The 23,754-nt window shown below is 37.0% G+C and overlaps 1 protein-coding gene across 4 annotated transcripts in view; it reads right to left on the bottom strand.

The window, feature by feature from the left end:
* Positions 1–23,754, bottom strand: part of Cytip (cytohesin 1 interacting protein) — a 69,379-nt gene that overhangs the window by 14,332 nt on the left and 31,293 nt on the right. Inside the window, exons 2-8 of one of the 4 annotated variants that reach the window (XM_021732738.3) lie at positions 22,466–22,625; positions 14,955–15,004; positions 14,682–14,736; positions 11,152–11,254; positions 10,846–10,939; positions 7,984–8,053; positions 1,464–1,530 (exon numbers count right to left, since the gene is read on the bottom strand). In XM_021732738.3, coding sequence (XP_021588413.2) covers positions 1,464–1,530; positions 7,984–8,053; positions 10,846–10,939; positions 11,152–11,254; positions 14,682–14,736; positions 14,955–15,004; positions 22,466–22,625 — 599 coding nt within the window. Of the gene's footprint in view, positions 1–1,463; positions 1,531–7,983; positions 8,054–10,845; positions 10,940–11,151; positions 11,255–14,681; positions 14,737–14,954; positions 15,005–22,465; positions 23,579–23,754 lie in introns of those variants that run through there. The other 3 variants (XM_021732796.3, XM_005315783.5, XM_078017432.1) reach the window with 3 other exon arrangements.

Consider the following 23,754-nt stretch of genomic DNA (forward strand, 5'->3'; position numbering starts at 1 on the left):
CTAATTTTTTCTTTAGCCATTATTGCCAGAATTTCTATCTTCATCCCAGTGCCGATGAAGATAATATAAATTGTTAAGAAAATTGTTTTCTTTTAGTGTCTTCTGGAATGTTACCTAATTTTTTCTTTAGTCATTATTGCCAGAATTCCTATCTTCATCCCTGTGCCGGTGAAGACAAAGATAAAACTAATCTACAGTTTCTGCAATAGCCATCACTGAACTGCTTACAGAACTTACACTGAACTGCTTACAGAACTATGTGTCACTTGTATGCATTGTGAACTATCTGTTGGTGCAGCGACTTGTGTAGTGTTGGGATATTTTTGCTGATGATATCATCGGTGGTACAATTTTCCCAAAAGGAGCCGTCAATTGACTTGGTATATCTTCCTCCCTTCTGCTTGTCATGATCATTCAGCTAAAATTTGGGGGTCAACAGAGGTGAGGCAAAGAACCTCACCCCCCCCCCCCCCCCCCGCTGAGACCTCTCCACAGGTGTGGCTGTACTGGACCGGTAGTCAATGACGGGTAAGATCCAATTACAATGGTACCAACCTAAGACAGGAGGCTGACGCCCTGAGGTCAGCTCATCCGAAGACGGGTAAGGACCATATGTATTGGACAACCTAAGGCAGGCACGGTCCATAAGCCACATGCTTGTTGTTTAAACAGAGAGGGGGAGATGTTGAGAGCCACAGCCAAAGGGGCCCCAGCAAACTTCCAGCTGCCAGCAAGCTTCAGACTGCCCCAGCAACATCTAGCTAATTGGCTCCTCTGCGGTGATGTTCATTGGGCTGTTTCCCTGCCCTTCAGACTGCCAGCTGATGATTGGCTCACAGCTGCCCCAGCAACATCTAGCTGATTGGCTCCTCCACGGAGCTGCTCATTGGGTGACTTCTTTGGCTCTGCCCACGCAACCCAGCCAATCGGCCTCAAGAGGAGGAGGATTGTGGGAGGAAAAGGCTGGTGTTGGGGAGAGAGGCTTGTGGAAGCCGGTGGTGGCAGTTGGGCTCTGAGGGTTTTTCCCTGGAGCTGTTTTGTTTGGCGTTTGTAGTTCTAAAAATAAAGTTAGTTTCTTTTTGACAAGTGGCTCCTGATTTGTGCCAAGCCAGACTTCGGCAATAATCACTCTCAGGAATTTCATTCATTTGCTTAAACAGCAAGCAAGTCAGGCAATTTTTCCTACTGCTCCTCTCAAGTATCCAGACACGTCTTGAAAGTGTGTGCATGAATGTGCATGTTGTATGTATATAGAGAAAGGCTGTGACTTGACTTCCCTCCTCAGTTACTCCAAAGTTCATGCTAATGAAAGACTACTACTGTTGATTGGTACTGGACAAATTTTTCTTTTTTTTTTTCTTTTTTTTTCAAATTTTTCTTATAATAACAATAATCAACTTAGAGGCAGAAATACTGAAAGGATGAGATGTTCATGTGGTTTCTGAACAGGAAATTGCCTTTACCATGAAGCAGGCGCTGTTCCTGTAACTGCAGAGACCTGTACTCCACCCATTTTTTCTTCAAGGTTTGCTGTAAGAAAGAAAAAAAAAAAACAAGTGCTTATTATTAGGAAAATCCCAGTAAAGGAAGCAATTTAATTCTATGTATTGAGATTTGTCATTAAAATTTTCTTTTCTTTCAAATGTTACAAGCCTCTCCCATTCATTAAAAGATTTTGGTGTATTTTGTATTAAAGAAAAATATTGAAGATACTAATTTCTCAAGGAATAAACTAGTAGCACCAACTCTTCTTTAAAAAAATGAGGAACAATTAAATTTATATTTTTTATTTTAAAAAATATTACAGACCCAGAGTGTCTGGGTTTATAAGAACTTATTACCTATTTAGACAAAGATGTGCACTCTCAAATTTCTCCAAATGCATGTGAGGGCAATAATAGAACCTGAACTTCAAGAGTCTCATGAGGGTTAAATAAGCTGACAGATGTCAAATAATTAGAGCAAATGACTAAAATTTAGTAAATGCTTAATAATAATCATCAATCTCTTAGAAGCCTATGGTACAAAAACTGCATTTTTTTTTTTGCTGTACATCTCTTTATTTTCCATACCACAAATGAGAACAGACCTGTTTTCAAATGTCTCTTGGAAGGCTAATTACTGCTCAGCACCCTGACTCCTTAGCTGGTTCCTTCCTTGGCTGCTGCAGCATGTGAGAACCAGAACCCACATTGGGCAGGAAGTGTATGCTCTCAAAACAGCATGCAAGTTCTGGCCTCTAGCACAGGGAAAGCTGAGGCCATGGAAATCCAAAACCAATCTGGCAGAAGGCATCTGACAAGACAGTTGTCACAGACTCACTCTCCCTCCCATCCCTTGTCCTCTACTCTACCCCTCCCTTTGCTTCTTCAGATTTCCATAGCCAGTCCAGCAAGTGGACACAGCTCAGATATGCCAGGGACACTCATCCTAAAAGAAAGACAGCCTAGTTGGAAATAAGCAGTCCTTTGTTCAAAGCAAGCTGGAGGATTAGATGAAGGTTAAAAAGAAAGTGAAAAAAAAATACATTGGAGAGGGAAAAGTTTAAGGGAAAGAAAATAATAAAATTGCAAAAAAGATCATTAAATGCATAAGGGGAACATAGGTCATTACTCACTCTTCAAGGACTGAACAAGAACTGGGCTGGAATCTTCCCAGCCTCAATAATGGTAACAGTTAAAAAGTAATCCTTATGTTTGCCAATATAATATGCAAACAATAAATCAAAGTAATAAAATGCTTGGCTCGGTTAATTTCTTATTCCTTCAGAGTGATAACATCTTTAATGGGTACAAAACTGCTGAGCTGCCTTAGTCACAGTCCTTGACTTCCTAAGCTTGTGGATACCTGAGGGTGAGAATCAGGGATCCAGAAGTATAGAACTAGGGAGAACTGGAATATACACCTACTCCTTTCTTCTTTCTTAAAGAGATTTATCTCCTACAAGGGAACAGAGTCCAGTAGAGAAGCATAATAGTAGGTTGACAGTCAAAACTAAATATAGAAAGAAAATGAAGTAATATTCCTGAACTTACTATCCAAAAATACAAAGCCAGGGCTTGCCAAGCATATAATTTTTGCAAACATAAAGGTTTTAAAATAGCTAATTTGTTGATCTGGCCCAGTCATCTAAGTATGTCATCACTTAACACCATGAAAATACCAGTGTAAAGAGCAGATGTGTCAAAGTGACTAAGAGTTTTTAGTCTATAACTAAGTTTCCTTATTTTCCTCAGAGTTTATTTCTTCCTGTGTTATTGATAGCACATTGTATATTTGAATAAATATGAACTGTCATCATCCCATGAGAACTACATGAGTTCTAGCCATCCTGGGCCACATTGTTTGACTGAGCCCAGTTTAGGGCCTGATACAGAGAAACTGGCATAATATTTGAATACTGCATGAAAGAGCACACAGAAACTGGCTTCATGAAAGGACCTGCAACTATCACACATTAGATTGGTTCCAAATATTTTTCAAGTGTTTTCAATCTACATGAGATATAAAACCAAACTTCTCCCTGGCTTTAGTACATTTACTGTACTTTCAGAGATAATATGCTATTTAATTTTTATAATTTCCCCTCAAAATGTCATGGACTAGAAAATACAGTTATGGTACAGCAAAATATTTTTTAAGGGCTACAAAAATAGAAAATGGCAGAGCTAGATTTAAAACTAGATATCTCAGCTAGTCCATCAGATGTGCTGGTTTCATATTCTACATCTGAATCATAGGTTAAGAGAAAGGGAATCCCTGGAAATGTGACTCAGAAAGGACCACTGTTTCTAAAGAAGAACTTTTGGCCCCACAAAGAGTCTTTGGGGAATAGAATGCTCACCAGTAGGGGATGCACAAAGAAATGTCATCATGCAGAAGGGAAGACAGCCTGACCTTGGCTCTAGCTCATACACAGACATTTCTGACTCAAGAGATGAACGAAAAATCTCACAATTTCAAAATTAGAAGTAGAACAAAAATGTCAGACATACGTAGAAATGAACCTAGAGAAGCTGGGCCTAGAGAAGCTGGAAGAGGCAACTATAAATTCATATCCTCTGTCAGTACAAGGTTTAAATGCACCTGTCTGAAACACAAGACTGAGTCAAGCTCCCTGCTTAAGAAATGAAACATGGCTAAAACTTTCATGCAAAGAAAATGAGGTTGAGAAAAGCTACAGCTATCTACCTAGAGAGAAAGGAGTACATAAGCATATTCTCATGTCCTGAGCTGAGTCCCACACTGACTCTCCAGGCTAGGCATCCAACCATCAGACTGGCTCTGGATTGGGAGTCTCAAAGTGCTGGGTGGAGGCAACTGTCCACCTATAACATTTAGCTGAAGGAGACTCAAGGAAAGCAGGAGGTTTAAACTCCAAAATTCCCACAGATGTTTAATGAAAGCAAAATCATAAAATTAATGATCAATACATGGATTCTCTACAAGCAAAATAAAAAGAGCAAAGTATCCAAAGAAGAGATAGGGATGTGGCAGTGGTAGAGTTCTTGCCTAGCATGTGTGATGCACTGAGTTCAATTCTCAGCATGACATATAAACAAATAAGTAAAATAAAGGTCCTTCAACAACTAAAAAAAATATATATTTTCAAAAAATTATCCAAAGAAGTCATTAAAATAAGAATGCTTATAATCCCCTGAGAGAGATAAATGAGATCAATATTCATAAGAAAAAGAAAGTTTGAAACAAAGAAAGGAAACAAGAACAGGTACACATGAAAAACTACTTGATAATAAAATATAAATAAATTTTAAAATTGAATAGAAAGAATACATTCTATTGGAATGGAGATAATAAGAATGTTACTGAAGATATTACTAAGAAAGATAAATCAAGAGACTCTAAGATATGGTTAACAGGAATTCAAGATGATAATGTAGGAAGTGGTAAAGATGTAATAGTCAAAAAGATCCATGTGACTGTATTCCAAATCTGAATATAGTCACATGTCTTTAGACCAAAACTGAGAGCTCTAAGCAGTATAAATTTGGAAACCTAATACATACAGATAAACTGTATCTCAATAAATATTTTTGAAATCATGAAAGTAGACAGAAAAAAATAATAGATTGTCTCCAATACAAATATTGGTATTTTAAGATTTAAAAAAAAATAGACCCCTAGAGAAATTACCAATGATGGTGGTAGGGGAGATAGATGGGGGAGTGCATAAAAGGTAGAAAATGAGGACATAATCACATTTGTGACAGAGATCAAGAGGTATTTATTGGGGCTGGGACACAGCTCAGTTGGGAGAGTGCTAGTCTCACATGCACAAGACCCTGGTTCATTCTCCAGCACTAAAAAATAAAAAGTGTGTGTATGTGTTTGTGTGTGTGTGTGTGTGTGTGTGTGTGTGTGTGTGTGTGTGTGTGTATATATCAACTTCATACAATATATTTAAAATTTTTAAAACTTTATCAATAAAAATGTAAACCACCAAAACAGTTCAAAAAAGAAAAGAAAAAGAAAAACTGAGTTGTCTTGCAAATAAGAAGAATTGAAACATCAATTAAAAAGTATTCTCACCACAACTGAATCTCAAGTACAGATGATTCAGATGGCATTACAAGAAAGAAAAAAAGAAGGCAGTCCCCAGTTCATGTTAAAAAATCCAGTAAACTTGATACTAAAATTTTAAAAGATGTCTGAGAAAATGAAAATATAGGTCAGACTACCTGTAAAATAAAGCCATTTCAAAAAATATAGCAAATCAAACCTATAAGAAAAAATAATTATAAATTTCAAGGATAAATCAAATTGGGCCTATCATAGAAATAAAAGTGTGGTTTTACATCAAAAAATCTCTAAATGTCATTCACCATACTTTTGTTTCTGATTTTTTTTGTTATTCATAATATTGACTGATATTTTTAAATGAATAAATAAGAAGACCATCTTTACAGATGCAGAAAAGGTATGTGCTGAAAATTAATACATAAGCATTATAAAAACTACCAGAAAATGTGAGGTAGAGGGGAACCTATTTAATCTGGAAAGTATTTTCATAGAAAGAGCTTATTCCTAGTAGGAGAATATTGAAACATTTCTTTTAAAAATCAAGAACAAAACAAGCTTACCTACTATTATTATTTTTTCTATTTATCTTATGTGGTAGGTACTAGCCAGTGTAGTTAAGTAACAAAAGTAACTGCATGTCATTTTGACAGATATTATCTTTATAGAAAACCTCAAATAATCTACACATAATTTGTTAGAAATTATATCATTTAACAAAATATTTGAATACAATAACATAGAAAAATTGATTTTGCATATGTATACATTACCCATAATCCAAACATTTATCTCTCTTTTGCACAAATTAACTTTGACAGTTTAAAAAATCTATATATAATATGAAGCACTTCTTATGACTGATAAAAATTTAATGAGAAAATATTAGAAGCATTTCCTTTGAATTCAAGAAAAAAGCTACTACTATTTATAACTTACTGAAGATCCTAGACAATGCTATAAGATAAGAAAAATAAATTAGTTGAATAATTGAACTGGTGCTTAGTTTGTGGCTCAGTGGTAGATGCTTGCCTAGCATGTGTAAAGCCCTAGGTGCAGTCCTAGCACCACCAACAATAACAATAATAAATATTACTAATAATAATGTTATTGAACTAAAGGGGCAAAACTTTCATTAGATGCAGATACTTATGTAAAAAAAATTTAAGGGATTTATAAAGTTATTATCCAAATAAAGTAAGTTGTATGACTACTGGATTTAAAATTATACAAAAAAAAAAACTAGTAGCAATAATTGCAAAAAGATTATATTGTTGCAGAAAGAAATCTTAGAGCATATCTATGAGTAAACATAATAAAATATTTGTGAAAATGCATGAAAAAAAATACAAAATATTTTGAAGTACTCAAAAGCCCTGAATAAAATGACTGAAAATTCTGTTCAAAGTGAAAAAAAGCCATAAAGATTTTAATCCATCTCATTTGTTTGATAGATGTAATCAAACTGATATCTAAATCTCAAAAAAGTTTGTTTTTTTAATGGAATTTTTAAAATTGACTCAAAAACTCACAGGAATGAGCAAAATGACAGAAGTATCAAAACCATTGCTGTTGAAAAAGGTAACAGCTTGTTAAAGTACTGAACATGAAGGAAGAGGATGCAAGATAAAATATAATGAATCTATCTTCTTGGGATAGATAATTAATGGATAATTAATAAGTACATACTTTATGAAGAAAACAAATAAAGGGTAGCTGTTTTAAAACAAATCGCAAATAAATGAACTGTGATAAGCCTCACCATCTCTGCTCAGACAGGTCAACTCACTGCCATGCAAGAATCCTAGGAGGAAGAGGTCACTGGGGGTCAGGGGAAGGTCTGCAAGGCTATGCCTCACATACATGTGAACATATCTGGACTTCATGACTTGGGAGACTCTCCTCAGCCTAGAAAAATGAGTTTTTAAGACCCTTAAAGAACCATCTCAGGAGATTTTCACTGAATATCCAGTGTTGTGCATTGTCTCTTGGAAATATTTTCCCTCCTTCGAAGTTGGTAGTGTTTTCCAATGAAAAGGAGGCTGAAGGATAGCAAAAGCATTAAAGAGAGATGGTCTCTGCTTAAGGAAGAACCAAGAGAGGACATTGCACAAGTCCTCTTTATTTTTTTTCTCCAAACAAAAAAATGTAAATCAAAAGAGATCACAGGTGCATCAGTGAAAAGTCCTTCAAATGATGTGCCTTCCTATTGCCTTTCTGAGCCCCATAGACACACTGAAGGAGGAAGGAAGAAGGTGATTTATACCTATTTACAGAATTTGATATTCCTGCAAAGGCAATTGTGTAGCTCTTGATAATTTAGCAGTTCAGATTCATCATAACATTTCATCTTCAAGGGCTATCTCAATTCCTCAAATAGATCTTTATTCTACACTCACTCATTCAAGGATGAAAAATGTACCCCACTGTATTGAATCAAATTACCTTTAAAACCTGCAGCTTTTCTTCAAGTTCTGTTCTTCTGAGAATGGTTGTTGCATTAAGAGTCTCTATCCTGTTTTTAAGGAGGAAAAAAGGTTGGGGGTAAATAATGTGAGTGATTCATTTGGATGAGTTTCATCTTGATGGAGTTTGACACTTGGAGGACAGACCACACTAAAAATGCAACATAAATGTCACACTTCCATGGTCCTTCAAGTACCTGGGATCTAAGCCAAATGTTCTCACTACATTTGGAGAAATAAAATGTGTAGTGGGGGAGAGCTCCCCTTGAAAGTGTAGATGAAAAGATCCTGGTGAATTCCTAAGTTTTATTTCATTTGATAAAATTGCTATGTGATAACAATGGCTGCTCTCTACCAGAATCTATTCTTTTGGGACAGGCTGAATCAGCTCATGCATGTGGTAATTATTTATTGGGCATCTAGCATGTGCCAAACTCCAGACCCTACACTATGAAGAAAAAGGTATGACTAAAACAGCAGACTCTGGGGCTCTCCCAACAGTGGGATCAATGTGCTATATCTTGACATGGGCGGCAATCCTTTCCTCCTGGGATTCTGGGGGGCCTTACCTCCGTAAATTGCCTTATCACTTGAGAACAAGAACTAAAAGAACCAGAACGACTATAAAATAATAACCTTTGTATGACTCTTTCTTCTCAAACCTTTAGTTTACAAACTTTATTCCCAGAATTATCGCTTTAACAATGTTCTTTTCTTCCTATGCCAAATGCTTTTCTAATAATAGAAGACTTATTCTATCCTGAGTGATTTGGTTTGTTTTGTGTGCTCAAATTACCTTTATTTTGACTACGAAACTATCAATCATTTATGAATCACTCCTAAGCATTTTAAAAATACTGGTTCAAATTCTTTCTGATAACTAGGCTGTAACTGTATTTATAAAGATGCAAGCAATTTCAGAAGGCATGGTAAATGCATAAAATGTGGAGACCAATTTTCCTCTATTTCTAATAGCATCATACCTGAGATAATGAGCTGACAACAAGCCAAAATGCTGTCTGCTTTCTAATTAAGACTGTCTCGATTCTCTGAGCCATACAGGGGATTGCTGTGAACCTCTGTCACTGAGACTCTTAATGTGGGCCTGACTTGTTCACATAATAGATATGCATGGGAAAACCTGCAGACCTCAGTGGGCCCTTCCTTCAGTATTTGTGCAGATTGCCTTCCATTTGCCTGATCTGTGGACTCTCAAGTATCATCCCCATCTATTATCTGCAGTCTGCCCCCTTCACCTATGTGAAGCATACATTTCTGACTCTGCTAGCATTTTCTCTTTGACTCTACATGGTTCCTGCCTTCTGGATCCAAGTTTCTCTGGAGTACCCCCATCTTTTCCCTGAACTCACAGAACCCACAGAACTGATTTAGTCATTTACCCCCACCAATCATCCCTCAAAACCACTCATGCACACCCATCAACATATCCCTGAAGTATCAAAGAGTATCCACCAAATTCTTTCAGCAGCTCATGATGAGAGTTGTAGCTGAAGAGAATGGATCCTGGTATCTAGAGCAGGTGACCATATCCAGCCCTGCCACTGACTATTTGGGTAACCTTAACAAGGTCCTCTCTAAGCCTCAGGCACTTCATGCATAGATAGGAATAAGACCAACCTAAGTAGCTGTGAAGAATGATGGGATAGTATTGGACCCACCTCAATGAGAATAAAATCTAAACTCTTTGGCATAGTTGCTGAGACCCACGATCTGCTTCATGGCCAACTCTGTCTTCATTTTGTATATTCTCACTAACCCACCAGCTACCTATTACACTGGGTTTTCCTCTGTCGCTTCCACTTGCCAACCCCATTCTGAGGGCTCAGAGGCCTCTCTCTTTACCCAGAATGCGCTTACTAAGACTTCCTATGACCAATCTTCTCTCCACTAGTCTTGGCCCCAAGTTTCCCTCTTTAGAAAAGACCATTTAAAACATCTAAAACTGAACAAGCAGACTTCTTCATTGGTATTCTCTCCCCTTGCCCTATTTTACTTTCCTTGTAGCAGTTATCAACAACCAAAATGTGAAAAAAAATATTTTTCAGGATTTTCTTATCCATCTCCTTCCACAATTAATAGAGTTCTAAGAGGGTCTTCCTCTTTGCCTCTCTGGAACTTACCACTAGTTACGTAGTATTTATCCATAGTATAATTTTAATGAATAGGTGAATGTTAATTTCTAACTACTGAGAGAGGGTTTAGGAATGCTATGATAGAAGATGATGATGCTGTTTTTCCCTTGAGGCAGTTTTCGCTCATGGAGACTCTTAATGTTGATCTGGAAATCAGTCAAAGTCTCTAATTGGAAAAACCAATATCTTATAAAAATAATTCTGGAATATTGGTAGAAGTGTTTGTGTTTCAAGGTTGGGAGAGTTGAACAAAACTTGATTCTTTCTCCCAAATGAAATAAGAGAAAAATGAGTGGCTGGTGGCATAAGAGGGAAAAACTTAGTCTTCTGACCTTTTATTTGTTGTATCTACAAGGTTATATCAACCATGAAAACTGAACTAGTTTTTTTCAGTCCAAAGAATGTGTGCCAGTTGAATTGAATTTGACATTGAAAAAGCATTTGTAAATTCACAAAGACATTGGGGCTATTGATACCCACTGACTTCAGGTGTTGACAATATGTTCAAGCCTGTGGAAACCTTGAAAAACAAAAGGAACTGATGAAAATATGTGTACCCCATCCCAAAGCTGCAGTGTGCTGTCTCCCCTGTGGTGATCCTTAGACAAAAAGTCTATTCATTCACTCAGCAAGCATTGTGAGTGAATGTAACATCTTTGAAACCTTAGGGGAACTAAATGGATAGTTACCTTAGCATGTTTCCTGAGGATCTGATCAGGTCAACCACTTGCTTGTGTGTAAAGCCTTCTGTGCTCACACCATTGATATTTGCAAGGACATCACCTGGGAGATGCCAAGAAAACTGAACATTATATCGGTTAGTTAAATAATCCCTCCTGACATGCAAATGAAACATAACAAGCAAGCTCCACACCGTCTTGGAATCGTTCAAGAATATTTAAAGCAACAATCACCACCTGACCTTCACTATCCAAAAGCTTTCTTTTCTAGCTATTCAAATGGCTCTTTTCTTAACAGGAGCAAAGTTACCTTACCAGCTTGCAGACCAGCAAGGTGAGCTGGACTGTCCTCCTGTATTTTGCAGATCATAGTGTACAATTCCAAGGAGCAGATGTTCTGATTCTGGAGCCTGTTGGTCTACAAAATTTAAGGAGATACAGAGTTACTACTCAAAACACTCAAACTATATGTGTGAAAACATGAAATTGTGTCAATTATTGTTAAGTGGTAAATAAGTAAATGCAAAGGACAATTTGGAAAGGCTTTCTTGACTACAGGTTGAATCAAAGGTAGCAATTTTGCAATTACCAGACAATGTGCAACCAACTTCATTCATAAAAAAACATCTGGCATGAGAAAGAAAGTGGGATCAGAGTGGCTCAATATTTCCTGTTTTCAAGACTAAGAAACCACCTGATGCTATCATCATTACATATTTATTAAGAAAAATTAAGTTTCTTATTTCTCCATGGGATAAAACTATGGTGGCCAAGAGCAAAATCCTTATGTAGTTCTTATAAGCTAAAGCACTCAACATAGAAGAATATGGAACAGTATATATTCAGCAAGGGAGACATGCCAGCAATGATTATTTTAAAACATAATTCTGTAAATAATGACAATCTTCCCTGCATTTATTCACAAATGCTATGATTGACTCCATTAATTTCATTTCTAAGCACTCTCTACTATGCCTTCCCTGAATTCTTACTAGTTTATCAGTCACCCAAATTAGAAAAAGTTAGGCTTTGCCTCTTACTTCAGTGTGGCACACAAGTAGTTTGTTGATGTTGGGTTTTTGTTTCTGTTTTCAGATTATACCAAAATACTGAAAATGTGTGCTATGTACAGCATCCCAACTACTCAAAACAAACATATTGTTCTTTTTAAAAAATTTAAGTTATGGAGTCTAGCTCCCTTTAAAATCAAAATCAGTATTTTGAGTTGAGTCTTAAATACTTGATTACCATATTACATTACTGCTTCATTGTGCAGAAATTAATGTTGAATGTTGATTCTTTCTTATTTGGCAACCCCTGAGGTACCACATGTCAGTCATATGCAAGTCACATCTACAAACTTTGATCTGTTAACCTCCAAGGGGTTTCTGCTCAATCCCTAAGGCATTCAGAGTCCCCATATCTTAAAGGTAGAAGGGATTTTTAAAAGATGATGTAATATACTTCTCATCTGTATCAGAAATGACTTTAACAGTTTTCCCACCAAAGCTATCACTATAGCTCAGACCCTTTCAGAGACAGAGGCTGGCCTAGTCCATGTGGTACATAAACCAAAGAAAAAACTGACACTCCTTTTGGAAGATACTGTTATAACAATTTTCATTATCAGTGAAGTTCTACCCTCCATCCCCAGGGATCAGAGTGAAAACAATACAGGGGAAGCAATTTGATTTATGTAATTGACACCTGAATATACTCGTAATGGGTGTAAATTTGGGGATTAGAAATAGGAGTAAAATAACAGACTCTCCAAAGTTACAGAAATTAGTACTTAAATATTTTTCTCGTTCTCTCTCACTGATCTATTGTCTCCCATTACAATAGCAGTGACAGAATGATCACCTGCATTTCATGGAGACATAAAGATCACATTGCCCTTTCTCATGCCCAGTGACCTTCATTTCAACTTGTCATATTGATCATCCACTGATACCTACCACATTACTAGAGACTTTATATGTGTTACTAGAAATCCACAAGGACCCAATAAGGCAGTAATTAAGAGAATAAGAACCAAAGTGTACATGAATCTAAAGTCTATGCTCTTATCATACTGCATTATTCTCATATGCAGTGTAAAAATGGACACCCATGGAAAACCATGGAGGAAAATGGATCTGGTATTCTCCAAAATGTCACTCTCTTGGCAGGCCAGGACCCAGATATGTTTTTACACATGGTGCACATGAGGATATGTAAGGTTCTTTTTGGCCCACAGAACATTCCTCAAAGCATTTCCCCTATTTGTTGACTTCCTGTCTCACTAAGATAACATACAAGCTGTAGCTCAGAGGTTAAGCCATCAGCTCATGTCTATCTAAAAGATTGAGTGGCTCTGTGGCCTGTTGTCTGCTCATGATACTTTTGACTCTTGTTCCATGTAGAGTAAGTATTTATGGCATGGGAGGGAAACATAAGGAAGCAGTGATAAATAGTATAGCAGAATGAGAAAAATCAGCTACACAAGTAATCATTTATCATGTTTTCAGTAGCAACTGCTGCACATTGCTGAGGATTATTCTCATTTAAAAAGAACCAGTCACAGAACACACAATGTCTCTGTCAGAGAATAAATAGTGTTTCATGTGAACAGGGAATAAAAGAATACTCTACTTCACAAATCTGATGCATTTCACCAATTATTATGGCAAATTAAAGATTTTACCAAATTTAAAAGTGGAAGAGTTCAGACAGTAAAAGGCATACTTTTCTCCTCTTTCTCCTTATTCATTCCATTTTGTTTCTTTACTCATAAAAAAGTGTTTTACTTAGCACTTCCTGTTCCTGATCTTAAAATACATACTGAGTTTCTAATTGTGGGGCTGATATCACACCAAAGTTTTCTGAAAGCAGCACAAAAGCTAAGATCTCAAATCTGCAAAACACATCTAAAAGAAATGTATAACTGCTGTGGAAAGAAACAGTTATGCTTAAACTACAACCATTGTGCTTAACTGGATCAGATTTCATTTGACCTATCTCACCACTTCTCCTAATGTAGTCATGAAAAAGCAAACAGCAAAGAAGAAATTAAAATTTTAGACATTTACACTGAAACCTACAAAGACTGTTTAAAAATTCCCTACATCATGGGGCTGGGAATATAGCTCAGTAGGTAGAATGCTTGCCTTACATGCACAAGGCCTTGGGTACAATCCCCAGTACCACAAAAGAAAAAAAAAAGAGGTGGGGGGCTGAGGATGTGGCTCAGTCACTAAGCATCCTGAGGTCCAATCCTTAGTGCCAAAAAGAAAGAAAGAAAAAGAAAAAAAAATCCCACCATCATGAAGAATCTGTGAGTAGAGTCAAATTTCTTAAATGTTTCAAGTAATAAAGTGCCTTCATCAGAAGAAAAAGACAAATCTCTCATTATGTCCACTAAGAAATCATCAATATCAAAATTTCAATAACTACACATGAGTACATGTATGTCACATACACAGTCTATCAAGTGTTTCTCAAATATTGAGGATTTGGAACCTGGTATCTATTATAAGAGCATGATTGTGTAAAAACATGTAAAGAATGGAAATATTTAAAATGCACATCTGTATAAAGTATTTCTGATCTATCTTGAGCCTGAGATGGAAACAGCTCAGCACAAGGAGCTGTGCATATCTCAGGAGTAATATTTTCTCAGCTTCAGTGTTTTCTTTCTTTGACACCACTCAACACTCTGGAAAACTACCAAAAACCCATCTACTGAATGAAATTCACAGTCTCCATAGCTCTGTAATCCTAACTTCATTACACTTTGCAAACATCATGACACTATTTGCTCCACTTTCTTCCTGGGGAGTCTTGAAAATTTGAAAACTACCCACCTGAATTTCAAATCCAAATGTTCCATTGTCCTGCTTTTCCACAGTAACAAGCTTTCTATAAAAAATAAAATAAAATAAACTGCATGAAGTTCAGAGTATCACATCTGATACATATTTATTATTAAAAATCACTACAACAATTAAGAATAACTGGAATTTGTGTAAACTGTAGAACCTGTTATGTGTGTGTGCGTGTGTGTCTTAGCAACAGTCTAGAGAGCTATGTTCTTATGTATCTTGGTGGAAAACCAAAAAACAACTGAATCTCTTTACCTTTGAGAACAGGAAAATTCACCCAAAGAACTTGATCGAGTCAAAGCAATCTGAAAAACAGAAAAAGCATTCAGTTATCTCAAGGTCTTTAAAATACAGATATAAACTGATCTAAATCATACAGGAGCTTGTTCCTCGCCACTCTCTTTGGCCCAGCTCCTGGGAGGTTGTTACATACAGGCAGTCATTTCCAATCCCTAGTGATACCAAAGAACAGTTGGGGACCTGGACTTTCAGTTTTTCGTTTAAAGTAAGGCACTGTGACCAGAGTTCATGTAATGTGGAAGAAATCCAAAGCTTAGAAATATTACTTCATCTCTGGTCTACATCTAAAGCCTCTGAAGATGAACAATAACAATGTATGATCACACTCAAATCCAAAGAAAATAGCCCCCACAAAATGCCATGAAACCCAAATCTCTGATGTTTGGAGATGGTGATGAAATAACTGTGTTAAGTGTAATAGTTCAGGATGCTAATGTTTTTAGCAGGATAAAATAATCTCTACAGAAACAACTCATATACAAAACATGAATCAGGTGAAACCAGGGACTCAAAATCTCAATTCTATTTACGATTTTTATTTTTGCAATAGTTTTGGAAGAATGTAGTGAGATTCCCAGCCAAGAAAGGAAAGGAAACTCAGAATGGTTTTATAAATGGTATAAATAATATCACCTTCACTTCTCGGCATGTTGAAGAAAAGAATCACATAAACATAAACTTTCAAGATATATTCTACCATTTTAACAGAGGAGAGTCAATAAAGAAATCACACTTTGTTTCTTAGGGGACTGAAGCAGATTTTTGTGTGGTTTCTTTGTTTTGTTTGTTTGTAGTTTAGGAAAGGTTAATTAGCCCATTCTCAAGTATTGTTCCAAGGACCCTAAACATAAGCACATGCTACTAGCTAACGTGGTATTTAACTGCCAACTTAATATGGTTGTCATATGTAAGCAAATGCATAAAATGTCCCAATCCAGATAAATAGCCCAGATAAAAAAATAAAATAAGTAGAAGATAAGAACCAGATGTAGAAAAATCCATATAAGAATTAATGCATATCTGACTAGTTACCCAGAAGCCTATGTTACTCTGGGGAATTCAAATGACCAGGTCCCAAATGCAGCAGTCTCACAAATTTTCTGGAGTGCCCCAGTGTTAGTAATCCAGCCGCCAGTCAATGAAGTTAATGTAATGAAGAGGTGAACTCATCCCACATATTTTATGTAAATTAGTTTTATTTGACTCTTTTATCAGTTTTGGACCTTAACTCAATAATATCCCCCTGAAGACTGAATAAAACAGAATGGCTCAGAGTGGGGAAAAAAATCCTTAGACTTGCTGAAAAGAATCTACTTTTGATTTATAAGGCCCAAGAGTACATAAAGCCTACAGAAATGTGTGGTTTGTAACAACCTGATTGGGCACCTGAGGTATACGGTGAAGAAAAGACAGAGACCATTCAGTTGTTAGTGGACTTCCTCCTTGGAAGGAGGGCCATGAGTTTAACATTCTGAGCATTCTCAATCTCACCTTAGACTGTGCTCACAATTTCTTGATCTATTTTCATTGCCTTCATCTGCTTGCCTTCTTCCTTGAATTCAGATGCTTAAGTACTTAGGTTAGCCATATTTAATTATGTCATCTGTAATCAAGACTAGGGCTTATATTTTTAAAATACTGCTCTTGCTACCTTGTCTTCATGTTATCTATATATGCACATATGGATGGTCATAGGGTCATATGTGTATATATTTATATGAAGTATATATTTGACCAGATACTTCACACTTGTAGATAATCATCTCTATGCTTCAGTCCTCTTGGGGAAAAGTATTTGTTTTACTTTCCACCCCAGTGCCTATCACAGGGCCTAGAATAGAGTGGGAACTTAAAAATAGCAAAGGAGACAAACAGAAATAAACCACTAGACAACACAAGCAAGTGAATGTCGAGGGAAGATCCAAGTTAAAGTATCTAAGTACAAGAGTGTTGTATTAAGATATTCTTTAACTTTGTCTTTCATTAAATTAAGCATTCACAGGAAAACTCAAAGGTAATCACACATAAAAAAAGATAAAAGTTTTAAATCTCAAATAGTTAGCAAGATTTAAAAATAAAAGAAAACAAACAGAAGGGGGAAAACTTCCCTCTATCCCAAAACAGCAGGAAGTAAAGAAAAATCATTAGTAGAAAGCCAAGTAAGGCAGTAATGTCTTCCTATACAACTGCTGAATGAATGAACGATGGTGGCAAGAGATGATAAATTATTAAAACGTCCAGCCTTGGCAATTTCAAATGCCCTTTTCCTGGGCCTATAATCAGAGCACTAATAAGCCTCAAGATTTTCTCCAATTGGCCTTTTAAATAAAAAATCTAAAATCTCTTAGGTTCACAAAACAGATCAGAGACTTCTATAAGAATGAAAGTTCCCCACCTCTCCCTTTTTTAACCGTTCTATGTAGCCAGTTATACAAAGATGAAAATATTTGTCTTTCACAACATGAGAAACACAGGTGTTCAATTCCTGAGGACTGACTCATTTGTATTATTGTCACACACAACACACACACACACACACACACACAAAATCAGACTTATTCCACTTATAAATTAAGTTTCCATTCTGGATTAACAAAGAGTTGGTTATAGGCACCTAACATAAATAAAAGTCAATTTGAATAAATTAGACACCATCAAATTCTTTGACATTGGCCACATCTCCACACAGCCTCCTTGATTTTGATCCGCACTATCAGACTAAGGTGATGTAGAAATATCCCAAGGCTCACCCACCAAACTGTCTGCCCAAGTGACATTAAGCATGTCTAAGGTCTTACCAAGGGTCTTACACTTTGGAATAATTTCCCTTGCACCTTTTCCCTAGGGTGAGCAGCTCAAAAATGTGACTAACAGAATTGGTGGTCCCCAGACCACCCTGCCAGCCAGAGCCTCTCCAGACCTGTAGTGAAGGCACCAAAAATCATGAATGAGGAACTGGTGTGCAATTCACGGCATATGCTAGCAACAGCTGTCTTTTATTACACATTATCTAATATGAGAAATCTAGGTTTAGCAATTTGGCAGGCTTGCAAAGCACACATTTGGTTATGACGGCTGAATACACAAAGTTCCTTATCTCCTCACTGGCCACTAATGACGCCTGGCATTGAACTTATCATCGTTCTTCTGTTTTCAGTCAGATGACTTAAAAGATCAGGCATTAATATTCAAAATGTAATTTTGTCCTGCTATGAAGTGAGAAACCAAGACCAAACTGACTTCAGCTGTCAGTTAGCAAAAGACAGGGGAAATCTGCCCCTCAGCCACATAGCTTGTTTGCTTCAAAGAGGCTCAAAGTTCAACACTCTAGCCACTTCTGCTGCTAAGTTACACATGGTTACTTCCTTATCCAGCTCTGAGTTCTCACTTCCTGAAAGAGTGGAATTAGGAGAGTATATAGAAACACAGGTGGGTTTTTTTTGTTTTGTTTTGTTTTTAATGTTTTGAAAGTCTCAAAGTATGAGTTTTGCTCTTTCCAGTCCCCTGTCTCATCTTTACTTCTCAATTGTTCCATGAATCGCGCCTCATCCACTTTTGAGTCAGGAGCATTAGGACAACAGGGCTTCCAGAGACTGTTCAAAGATACAACACAATGACTGAGCTGATGTCAATTTTCTAACTTGTAAGTGCCCTTAAGGAACCTAAGCAGAATTTGCAGCTTCTCAGCAGACTCATGGACCTTTTAAATGCCACAAAATAAATCAAAGAATATATTTTTAAAAATTCCTTTGTAGTGAAATAAACACAGTTATCTACCTAACATCATGAGATAGTCTCAGTCCTCTAGAAGGAACCTTGGGAGATATGGTCCCTGACAGATGTGCTGACAGAAATACTAAAAGCTCTTAAAGGGCAGAACCAACCGAGAAATACACATTACAGAGTTCAGCCCAAATTCCTTATCTGAACTTGCATGTGAAATCAGTCATCCAGAAATTGCCTATTTAGTAATAATTTCATAACTAAAAAAAAAACACGCAAAAGGTATCCATCTGTGGTGCCACTAACACACAGCCAAGCTTCTTGCCCATGTGAGGGATTCCTGGTTCTCATGATAGCATTCTATAAAAACTGCTTTCGGTCAGACACAGTCACTGTACCTTTGCCCCCCCCCCGCCCCAATTAACAAAAACTATCCTTCTTTCTTCTTCCTAAAGAGTTTTCCATTCCAGGAATTTTTCCTCCCTAAAACTGTGCTCAAAATTAGAAGCCTTACTGGGATGTCTGGTGCTTCCTACAAATGCAGCTATTGAAATAATCTGCACACACAGAAATTTATTTTTAAACAATTCTGAATGCAAACACGAACTGATTCTAAAGATTAATCTGAAACTAGAAGCTAACCAGATACAGCTTTGCAGAAACCAAAGCCAACAATAACAAGAAGTATGAATTGTTGACGTCAGCCCTCCCAGTGTTGAAAATAACAGTGGGCCGCAAAGCACCTGCTACTGTGAATGCCTCCCAGGGATCTTGTTGCCTGCTGTTCAGTCAGTGCCAAAAGGGTAATCATTCTCCCCAAACTAGTCTCTACTCACTGACTCACCACATTTCTAGAATAAGATTCCTAAATTCTCTACTGCTCAAACATACAGTGGCTCTCTGTGTCCTTTCTATGTCCTCATGGTTCTACATCCGTGGATTCAACCAACTACAGATTGAAAATGTTCAACAAGCAAAGACATTGAATCATTCATTGCACAGTGAACATCCATTTGGAAAATTCCAAAATGTTGGGATAAATTGGAATCAACTTTCATTGATAAAAATTGTATAGAATCAGAAGATTGTATAAACCCAGAGGTTTGGTTTGGTTTTGTTTTAAAAGCAATGTTCATTACAGCAAGAAAGAGCTCTTTGAATAGAGGAAGTCCAGGATGTCTGAGAATATGACAGAAGTGGAAGAGAAGAACTAGGAAAGTGAAGAGCATACACATACATTGATTGGTCTGGGTTGTATGTGGCACTCATGAGTGTATAAACACACACACACACACACACACACACACACACACACATACATTAATATGCCTAAATCCTCTTTTTAACTTCCACCGATAATCAGATCTCTTTTACTGATTGCCTTTTTCTAACTCATGCTACTCAGGCTTAAAGTCAAATGTGCCTCCTCTGTCTTCAATACCTTTGATATTCAAGTCTTTCTGTCTCTTCTCCATTGTCTCATTTCCTCTTTCTCTAACTAATGCACAAGTTCCCCCTTCACATCTAGTTTCTAGTCACCAAACGCACCCAGTTTCTAGAATAAAGTTCCTAAATTCTCTTTTGTTCAAACACATTCAGTGGTCTCTGGACAGGTCACATCACAGTCAGCTCCCTGTATCTGCAGGTTCTGCATCTGTTGATTCAATCAACTACCGACTGAAAAATTTCAAACAATGAAAAACTACAGGATCTGCACTTAACATGTACAGACTTTTCTTATAATTATTCTCTAAAGAATGGAATATAACAACTATTTATATAGATTCACATAATACTAGGCATTATAAGTGATCTAAAAATGATTTACAGAATAAGGAAGGCCATGCCTAGTTTATGCACTAATATTATGCCATTTTATGTCAGTGACTTGAGCATCCCTGGATTTTGACATTCATTGGTGAGGGGGGGGTGTCTTTGAACCAATCCTCCATGGATACCAAGGGAAGATTGTACTGCTTTCTCAGGGGAAGTTGTCCAAATGTTCTGCAAAGCAGCCCAGGTCTGAGGTCTCCTCGCACCTCCTGCCCATGCATGGGGTCCCACTGGCACTGTGACTATTGTTACACAATCCTGACCCCAGGCACTAGGATGATGCCTCAGCAATAATCATTCCCTTCCTCTGTAATATCCTTCAAGTGTGTATTCAAAGACTTGCTACCTGGATGAAAGGATTTATATCGATTTACTTTGTGTAATGCTTATTCATTCCACTTCCTAAACTGTAACCCCTCCAGGCCACAAATGTGCTGCCCAATCTGTGTCTCCTATGGGTAGCATGACATCTGTCCTCTTGTAGGTGCACAGAAACTATCTATTGCACTGAAATGTCTGAGCTGAAAAAGCAAAGAAAATAAGTAAAGTTACAGGTGTGGAGGACATGGAGGGTGGGAAGTAAGTTTCAACTCTGATTCAAAAATGACCAACTTTAGCAGTAAGTATTCTACCAAAAGCATGAAATCATGGCCTAGTCGAATGAATCATATTTAATATGATAGCTTCAAGCAAATAGAGAGAAAGGAAAACAGGCCACTCTATATCTCAAAACTGAATAAAGATGTTGGTGCTTTCTTGTTGCTTTATTTTCAGATTGATTGTCAATTGATGGAAATGTTCATCATTATATTAAACTTTGTACTGTAAAACCCCTTTGGATTGAGAAAGATGAAAAATCTGGGTCATAGCAAATCACATTCTTATCTTCACTGTGAAAAATACCAAAGACTCAACTCATTGGATCACTAAAAAAGATCATGACTCTCCCTCCATGCTATAACTCCAAGATCCTGATATCAGAAGGATTCAGAGGTGCACGTGATGTATACACAAGATTAAGGGGGAAAAATCATGCTCTAAAGCAATTCTGAATATTTTCTAAATAAGTGCTTTTTAAAAGTTTAAATAACAGGATATAACAAATCTAAGAGAAAATCATAAAAATATGCTATCATTTAGAAACTGAAGGACAAAAAAATCAGAATAAATTCAGGACTTGGATTTTTTAAATGAGTTTTCATCTTTAGAGAAATATTCTGCAATAAAAATTTTTAAATAACAGAATTTAGCCTTTCATAAGCACAGTCTGTCATTGTTAGGTACTGCATATTCCTTACCTAAGAATCACAGAGCCTAACAAGGGTACTTCTACCATTATCTTCATTTTACAAGAAAGCAATCTGAATATTAGACTGGTGACTTGTGCAGGATTCCACAGCTACTAAATAGCTGAAGTGGCACTCTATCCCGCACTCACCTATCCAAAAAAGCCATCCTTCCCAAGAGCATGAGGAATGTGCCAGTCCCTAGCGGTGAAGAAAAATAACTTAGTGCACATAATTTTTCCAAGAGAAAAAGAATCCTGTTTTGATTATAAACTGAAATTATTGTCAAGGACTGGGAATAGTGAGGATGGGAAGAAAAGAATCAATGAAAACAAAAAGAGGGAAAGATCAAATCATTCTCATGCCCAACGATTTTCATTTTACTTGAGCACCTCTTCAAATGAGAAAAACAGTCTTTTAAGATGGAAAAATAGATGTTTGATTCTGGTCTCACATCTCTGAATTGGTCTACTAGATCTGTGGGCACCTTGCCTCTTTCCTCACCCCTAGGCTTGGTCACTAATTCTGATTAGTATGAAGTCAGATGAATATATCACTCTACTCTCAAGAAAACACAAACACTTTTAAGGTTTTTTTTTAAAAAAAAAAAAAAAGTTATCATACCTGCTTTCGTCCTCGAGGCAAAGTAGCCACAGTGTCTGCTAGCATCTGAATCCTTCTGTTATCATCCATGGTAAGAGGTCCTGTGAGGGTGGGGTAAGAGCTATATGCTGGACCCCCGCAGTAGTCCACCAAATTGCCATTGCTGCTCTGGTGCATAAGCCTTTGTAAAGACATTGTGAATAAAGACTACTCCAGCTTGCACATGTCTGAGTGGCCTTGCAGGATGGGGGAAGCTAAATGTACTACCCTCTGACAAGTAATCAAGAGTAGCAGAGCAGAAAGAACCCACGTGACTCCTGTGGTTTGAGGTACTTGTTACACAAACCCTATCTTACTGTTCACTCCCATTTCTCAATGCTTTTTGCTTTAAGCTCCTCAGACAACCTCAAGCGATTTTTTTTTACAATTAAAACAAAAAGTTCTTATTTTCTCCCTCAAACAGCCAGAACTCTTATCCTTTCATACTTTTTAGCTAGTTGTATTCAAAACTCCATCTGCCTTTTTTATTTATTTTTTTTTAAAAGAATGAAACACTTCCCCAAGTTCTGCCATTTGTTTCCCATCCATGCTCTTCCTTAACATTAGCAGTACAAGAGCCAGGATGTGCTGACAGTTCTTGTGAACATAAGCAAGAATTACAGGTGCTGGTCATAATGTTCTCTCTTAAAGTCCTTGTAATGTACTTTCCCCGAAGTAGGCACTAGCTCATTAGTGTTCATCAAAAAGACATTCTCTATCATTTAGGTTATAGCCATTTAGCATTCTTCTCATTCCCCTTCTACTACTTTGTCTGCCCTAAATTACCCACCATCTTTACACAATTGAGTGGGAAGGGAAAGCCAGCACACTCAGGGTACAGTGTTGGCCATGGCTTAGATTGGACGTTATTGCAGCATCAGTAAGTGGTCTGGGAAATGAAGTGAGCAAGAAGATAACAAGCAAATCGAGTTTCCAGTTGGTCCCTGCAAATGTCAATGGGTGTCGGATGCCAAATATTTTTTTTAATCCCTCAGAGGTCATGGGTGGGTAACTTTGAAAAAACTGATTTGAGGAAGAAGCAGGGGAGGTAGGTTAAAAGAATAATCAAAACGAAAGTGGAAAGAAGTTTTCTAGAACTTATAAGAGTTAGAAAAGCTTTGCACTAAAGTAGAATGCATGTGCTATAAATCAAGGTGAATTGAGCTCAAGCAGAACTTTTCAAATGTTAGTTGTAACAGAGCTTCCAAAGATGGAGTCATCAGAAATTTGTAAAACCCTGTCACAGAATGACTCATTACTACTAGAATTGG

The sequence above is a fragment of the Ictidomys tridecemlineatus genome, chromosome 7 (assembly GCF_052094955.1).
Source record: "Ictidomys tridecemlineatus isolate mIctTri1 chromosome 7, mIctTri1.hap1, whole genome shotgun sequence".
NCBI classification, from domain to species: domain Eukaryota; kingdom Metazoa; phylum Chordata; class Mammalia; order Rodentia; family Sciuridae; genus Ictidomys; species Ictidomys tridecemlineatus.